The sequence below is a fragment of the Myotis davidii genome, unplaced genomic scaffold, assembly GCF_000327345.1.
Source record: "Myotis davidii unplaced genomic scaffold, ASM32734v1 scaffold119, whole genome shotgun sequence".
Taxonomy (NCBI): domain Eukaryota; kingdom Metazoa; phylum Chordata; class Mammalia; order Chiroptera; family Vespertilionidae; genus Myotis; species Myotis davidii.
In genome coordinates, this window is record NW_006290676.1 from 786,834 (window position 1) to 794,128 (window position 7,295).

At 42.5% G+C, this 7,295-nt stretch overlaps 1 protein-coding gene across 1 annotated transcript in view; it reads right to left on the reverse strand.

The window, feature by feature from the left end:
• Positions 1-564: 564 nt before the first annotated feature.
• Positions 565-7,295, reverse strand: part of MEDAG (mesenteric estrogen-dependent adipogenesis) — a 22,011-nt gene continuing 15,280 nt past the window's right edge. Inside the window, exons 5-8 of the mRNA XM_015563894.1 lie at positions 6,516-6,625; positions 3,730-3,842; positions 2,829-3,114; positions 565-927 (exon numbers count right to left, since the gene is read on the reverse strand). Coding sequence (XP_015419380.1) covers positions 803-927; positions 2,829-3,114; positions 3,730-3,842; positions 6,516-6,625 — 634 coding nt within the window. The 3' untranslated portion in view covers positions 565-802. The remainder of the gene's footprint in view (positions 928-2,828; positions 3,115-3,729; positions 3,843-6,515; positions 6,626-7,295) is intronic.

Consider the following 7,295-nt stretch of genomic DNA (forward strand, 5'->3'; position numbering starts at 1 on the left):
TTCATATTACTCTTATTAGATAGGATGTCACCCTCATAAATTCAATTAAAAAAGTAAATAATAATACCCAACTGACATAATGTGCTTTCATATCATTTCTGTATAGAAAGAGGACACTGCTATAATCATGATCCTTTTCCTGTCACTGTTTCATTGCACATCACCTGGCCTCTTTCTACATCGGCCGCTTTGTTAAGAGGGAGGCCAAGGGAGTTCAAATTTTAGGCAGCAGGTGGCAGGGCTGCCATCCTGTCAACCTGGCTAATCGCCAGCAAACCTTACCTAGAATAGTTCTTCTAAGGCAGGATGAGAAATACATTTGCCTTCCAGTGAAAGGTGCCAGCCAAGTTTGCAAAAGAACAGCACAGCTAATACCGTGCTGGCTAAGTTCGGGTTCAGACAAGGGTGTCCCAAGCAGAGGGACAAACCGTGACTTATGAAGCATCATGGTCAATGCCCAAATCAGACTGGTCCTACCGAGACTGCCAAAGAAACTCCCTAGGTGCTAAGGTTCTACACAAAGCACTCAGGGTGGCAGGACCCCACTGGTCCCTCTGCCTCTTAGGAGAAGTGTTCAAAGGCGGGGATACCCAGCGATGGGGCCAGTGCCCTCCCATCCTGAAGTCAGCTACATGGAGCCTGCCAGGGCAAGGCAGCACCCAGGGAAATGTGAGAGGAGCACTCTCTTGGAGGAGTAGAGGGGTGGACCAGAGGGTGGAAGGCCTGCCTCCCACCTCCCTGCTCCACCCCTCAACCTTCAGTTGGCCTGGAGTGTAGGAGGAACTAGACATGTTCAGTCCAATCAGAGAAATTGGTTAGGTGTCTCTTCAGATTCCAGAACACTTGGAAACGGTAATTCTGCCAAAAGAGGCTCCGTCAAAGATGATCTGGGTGACAGGCTGCAGTTAAAAACGTCATCTACTGAACCTGAAAGAAGTAAAGCAGGCATTATTGCCATCACTGGAAAACAGAAGCAAACCCACAGTGCCCTCAGAACTCGCACAACACACAAGGAACCATTTCAATACTGAAGAGAGGATCCTGACTTCCTCAGAAATCTCAAAAGCGCAATAGAGATGGGTTACATTTTGTTTCCCAGTAGGCCCTGGGTTGTCATTTGCTTTTCCATGGGCCGGAGTAGCTTTGCAGTGAGTTGCATGAGCCTTTTCTCACTTGACGCCAAAAGGCCCAAAGTTGGGACAGCCTAGGACAAAGGTTGGGCCACTGGTGCATCTTGGCTCTGCCCTCTGCCATGAGCTTGACCTTGCTGGCCAGCCCTGAAGAACTCTTCCCCATGGCTCTGGAGTGTAAGTGGCCCAGGGCTGGCTCACAGTGAATTTTAAGGAAGCACCACCCAACTTCACATACCCCTGTTGTCCCCAGGATGGCAGTGGACACTCTGCACAACCTACATGACAGAGGGTAAGCAACAGTCAAACAGTAAAACCCTACCCAGGCTGCTAGGGTAGTGGGTAAGGCTGGAGGGGTGTCACAAGAAGGACCAGGCACCTCGGACTGCCACAACCAGGAAAGCTCATCTTCCCCCAAAAAGATCAGGGTAACACTCCCCAAAACACACACACACACACACACACACACACACACACACACACACACACACACTGCTGCAAAGGAGCAGAGTACAGAGGCATCTTTGCAAGGAACACTCAGAGAGAGAGGAGAGGAGGAAGAGGGAGAGAAAGATACTGGGGGAGGGAGGGAAGAGAGGGAATGAGGGGAGGAGAAAGCAGAAGGAGAGACAGAGAGAAACAGAGACAGATGGGCTACTTCCAAAATAAGAAATAGCTAGAGTAAGCATTTTTGCTGAAACATTGGAAGAAAGCAACTGTATTAAATACAATTAATGAAGACCTGCATTTCACATTCAAACTTTTTGAAACTGCAGGTTCATAGAGACTGGTGGAGTTTTTTGTTTGTTTGTTTGGTTTTTGGTTGTTTGTTGGAATTAGCAGCAAAAGTCCTGGTTCAAGGAAGTTGCTTTATAGCCCAACTAGCATAGGACAGAGAGAACTGACTAGAGAAGGTGTGGCCGGTGTCACCTGCTCAGCCATACCAGTCTGACAAGTCTCCTCAACTCCTAGGAAAGAGGCACGGATATCAAAATCCAGAATGTACCACATATAATATGTCATTTGTTCACTGTGACCTCACAAACTCTGGAGAACCCTTCCAATTTTTTTAATCCTCACCCAAGGATACGTTTACTGATTTTAGAGAGGGAGGAGGGGGAGAGACAGAAACATCATTGTGAGAGAGAAACATCAATCAGCTGCCTCATGTATGCGGAACCTATAACCTGGGTATGTGCCTTGACTGGAATTGAACCCCAAACCTTTTGTTACATGGATGGACAATGCTCCAGTCAACTGAGTCACATGAGCCAGGGCCAGTTATTTTAATTGATGTAAAATTGATGGCTATGGACCACGTAGACTCCTCCTCCAGTGGACATCTTTGTTCATATCTGTTGCCAGAATATGCACATGAGGAAAGCATCATTCTTTCATAATATTTAAATAAGTGTTAACAGCATTCAAATGAGCATTAATATGTATTTAAATTAATAATACATTTTCAAATTATTTTCTGGGTGTGCTGCACAATATAACTACTATGTCAGAAAACTTTAAGGAGCCTAACACTATATTTCTTTTTGGTAGTAAATATGTCTCACTTCTTACTTTCTGAATAATGTGATATATTATATTTTCCCTTTATCTAGAGGCCTTATCTTTTCCAGGCATTGACTCTCCTCTCCCATTATACTATTCTATCCTTTTATTTAACTATGAGAATTTTTAACATACCTCTAGAAGTTACACTGAATTTTCGGTCAGAGAAACTGCTCCTTCGAATTAATGGTTCACTCATTTTTTCCAGAAATAATTTAATTGTCTCCTTCTTTTCTGGTCTTGTACTTGACAAATTCAGAACTTTTCCATTCACCTTTACAGTGGAATTGCTGAGCCCAAACCAATAGAAGAAATCAAATAATGCGTCAGCTTTGAATTCATAGGCAAAGCTCAAATTTTCTCCATTAACCACCTCATTTCCTGGAGGGAAAAAATTCTTTACTGCTTCTTGAAAATCAAACTGAAAGAGAGAGACAAATTTGATGAATTTCATGCATATAATGATAATGTTATATCCTAGAATTCTATATTATTAACAACTGCCCAAATGTCCAAAATGTCACACCTCTTATTTTTCTTTCATTCTGGCAGATTAAATTTTAAACAGTTGCCTTAACTTTTAAAAAATGACTTCAGAGAGGAAGGGAGAGGGAGATAGAAACATCAATGATGAGAGAGAACCATTGATTGGCTGCCTCCTGAATGCCCCCTACTGGGGATCAAGCCTGCAACCCAGGCATGTGCCCTGACTGGGAATTGAACGGTGACCTCCTGGTTCATAGGTTGACGCTCAACCATTGCCTTAACTTTTTCAAAACCAACATTTGTATTTGAATCATATTACATCTACAGACCTTGAAGTGCTTGGTCAAACTGACATTCATTATTATCCCATTTCTAATAAGTTGCTACAAACTCTGTTCATTGTATTGGTAGTGATTATGAAGCAATAGAAAACATCTATGTCTGGACACAGCTAAGTTATAGCTGAGCTCTAGGGACTCGGCCCTACATGAAGTGCTCGAACCCCTCTCTATGGGGCCTCAGTCCTGGATTCAGACAGGCTAACACTCACCTGGAGCCGGTAGCTTTCTCCAATCACTGAGGAAATGACCATATCCATCCCTTGCTCTATCTGTCGTCTTATCTTGGGGTGCCTTGTGTTCACAAGGAAGGCATATGTTCTTTCTAGAAATTTGGAAGCAGAATTCAAAAAAAGAAGTGTGCATGTGTGGCATAACATACTTCTTAGTGTTGGACAAAGCCGTGATTCCCACCTTACTTGCAGATTTTATTCATTTTCAGCCCCGCTCACTGCAAAGCCTCACCAGATTTCTAGAAACATTCAGAGAATTTTGCAGACGAGAAGGAAGCAGGCCTTCTTGGGCTGCACTTTGTCACTTCGGTCTGGGAAATCGTCATTATCAGAAACGAGAACTGAGCCTCCATGTTAGTATGCAGCACAGGGGGCTGAAGTGGGAAACACGGGGTGGCTAGTGTTCCTGTCACTGCCTTGCTGGATATTTAAACAGCGACCTAATTGTCGCCAACATGTTGTCATTTGCAAAGCAAAACATCAGCCAAGTCCAGGAAAGAAGGCTGCCCCATGTCTCCCCCTCCCCTAAACCCTTCTTCCCCAGGGACTTTCATTCTGCCAAAGGGCTGGTCTAGGGTGCTACGAATCAAGGCAATTTGAGAAGGACTCTTTTCTGTGCCCAGTGGTAAGAAGTCCCTCCCATTTCTTAAATTACATCATGTCTGTGTCCTGGCACAGTTAAGTTTTGTTATTGTTGCTTGTCTTGTTTTTTTGTTGTTGTTGTTGTTGTTGTTATTTTTTGTTTTTGTAATCTCTTAAATCCAATTCTATCCAATTCTATATAATCTAAGCAAAAGGAAGATTGTCTACTCATTAGTAAATTTGAAATACTAACCAACAACCCCTCAACTTTTCAGCCTCCAGAAACCCCTTAATTACTGAAGTGCTTTTTCTAGGGAGACACATAATATAGATTGCCAGCCTCTATTTAAACAGCATGGGCCAGCCATTAGGTAATTTTGAGAACTCAACATTTTTCCTTGGCTTTGAGCATTAAACCTGTGGCCCACCAATAGCACATGTTACATCCTTGAGGAACACATTTTGAACTAACCTTTGCACTCACCTTATTCATCTTAATTTTCCTACCCCTGTCTTTCTCCTAAATCATTTTTGGGCATTTTAGATATATCCTCTTTAAGAGCAGACATAACAAAACAAGTAAAACAAGCAAGCTATTTTATACCTTAAATTAACTTTTACACAAAGCAAACCAGGACCTTTGTGCATTCTCAGGGCCAGCATACTTCACAGCTATACTGATTGCATAGGTTATTCACTGTACAATCTGAAGGAGACTATTCACAGTCACAAACCTATTTGTGTATTTATTATGAAAAATTCTGGGAAGAATTAGTAAATTGTCTTGAGTTAATGGTGGCTTTTTCTAATTTAAACAAAAGTACAGTTTAGGATAGCAGCTGGGCCGGACATCATGTTACCTTAATCACAATTTTCACAATTTAAACTTCACCATCTTACTTAAGCTTTTGTAGCATAGACTCTCTCTTCATATCATGGCTTTCCTTACAATGAACCAGCACTGGGTTTCTGTACCTCCTTCCACAATAGTTACAAACTGTGTACCTTTTGTAGGCCACCCACAAGTACCTCCTTGTCCCACTCCCTGCACTTTCATTAAAATGTTAAAATAGACATACCTCTTATTCTTACGATTCCTTCAGAGAGATGGACCAGGAGTTGTACCTAATACATCTGTGAATTATATCCCTAGAGAACTCTCTGGATTCATGGCCATCATCAAGACAAATAACATCAGGGGTTCAGATGTTCTATGAGTGTTGCTAGTTACTGTGTGTTCTGGCCCTTCCTGCCCAGAACATTCCGACTCTGAATTAAGAAGTGAAAGAAAAGCTGAATGACTCTGGATTGAAATGAGCAGAGCATCAGCTCCAGGAATCTGGATGAGACTGAATGTTTAAAGGAGTTTCTTTGGAACTTGTAGATCCTTTCTTGTTACCTTGGAATAACTTTGAAAATGTTTCGCAATAAATTTCAAAAATTCTATTTCTATCATTATGTCCATGATTTCCCCTCTCTGGCAGGAGGAAGAAGGGAAAATTGAGATATTTTCATATTGGAACTTATGTTAATATGGCTCTTAACAGCCAGTCTGATTTCTTGGAAGAAACCATAAAGAGACATTTCTAAAACTGAAATTCAAATATCATAGCACGAAACATAAAAGCATCTACAGGTATTATTTTCTTTATCTTAGTTTTGTCATCTATAAAATGGGGATAGTACAAATACCACAGGTAGGATGACCATGCATCCTAATTTGCCTGAGTTAGTCCCAGAAGAATTGTTCACAGTACCTCCTTTCATGTCCAAAAATGTTCCCATTTGAATGAAAAGCCCTGTGGAGCTGTTGTACCAATTGATGCCAGAGCAGACCCAGAACACCTAAGTGTCTCATGTGGTAGACAGTATTACATACCCTCATCTTCATCATTTCAGTCATTTCTGCAACCCCTGCAGGCTCAGAATATAAAATCACTTCCTGCCTTGACAGAAAGTATGAAAGAAAACTCAGACAGATGGCTACTGCCCCAGGCTTATGCAGAGGTTTGACTTGCAGGCTCGTGCTATGCTTCAGATGGCCTGACACACCGGGCTTCTGGCTCCAACCTTGTCACAAGCCGACATCCACTCTGCTTTCCACCTACCCAATTTCTGACATCAGCATGCCACAGTCCACAGCCCAGCAAGGCAGAACCAAACCAAAACAGTTAGATACCAACCTTTTGAGATGTCTTTTCTGGTCTGTACATTAATAAAGAACAGCATCGGTTTGCTCAGTATAGTTTCCCTGTAGTCTTTATAATCGCAGTAGTTGGTCAGTTCCACATATCTATGAAAAAAGCAGAGATAACAGCAAATGTAATATACCTGCCCATCTAAGTTGGGAAGGGGATGTCTGGACAAGTACCTGCCACATCCCTAGTCCACTTGAGAGAGGGCCCCTAAAATGTGTCATTGCAGAGGCAACCATGTTTTATAACATATGGATAAAGCCCCCTCTCTCTCCTGATCAGCTGAGATAAACTTGCAACCCAAAGGTGGCCATGGTCCTAGGGTGGCCTAACACCAACACTTGGCTCTCAGATCATGACCAGAAACATCTACATTCAGGGATATAAGAGTTCATTTGAAGCTCTCAGAGCTCTATGTCTGTCTGGATTGAAAACAAATTACACTCAATGAGTGGAATTAGCTGGTCTTCCCCAGGGCAGTCATCCCATATGACCAGTGGGTCTATAATTTTCCCTTCCTTCTCTATCATCCAGTATGTCAGTTTTCTCTCCCTACTCTACATATTTTCCAGCTGTCTTTCTAGGTCTCTACCCACATTGTTGATAAAAAGGCAGATTCAAATGTGAATTAGCTTCCTTTAAGAAGATGGCTAATTTTCTAACCAAACCCAAGCTCAGGTGCCATGTGGACCTAGGCCAGTGGTCGGCAAACTGTGGCTCGCAAGCCACATGCGGCTCTTTGGCCCCTTGAGTGTGGCTCTTCCACAA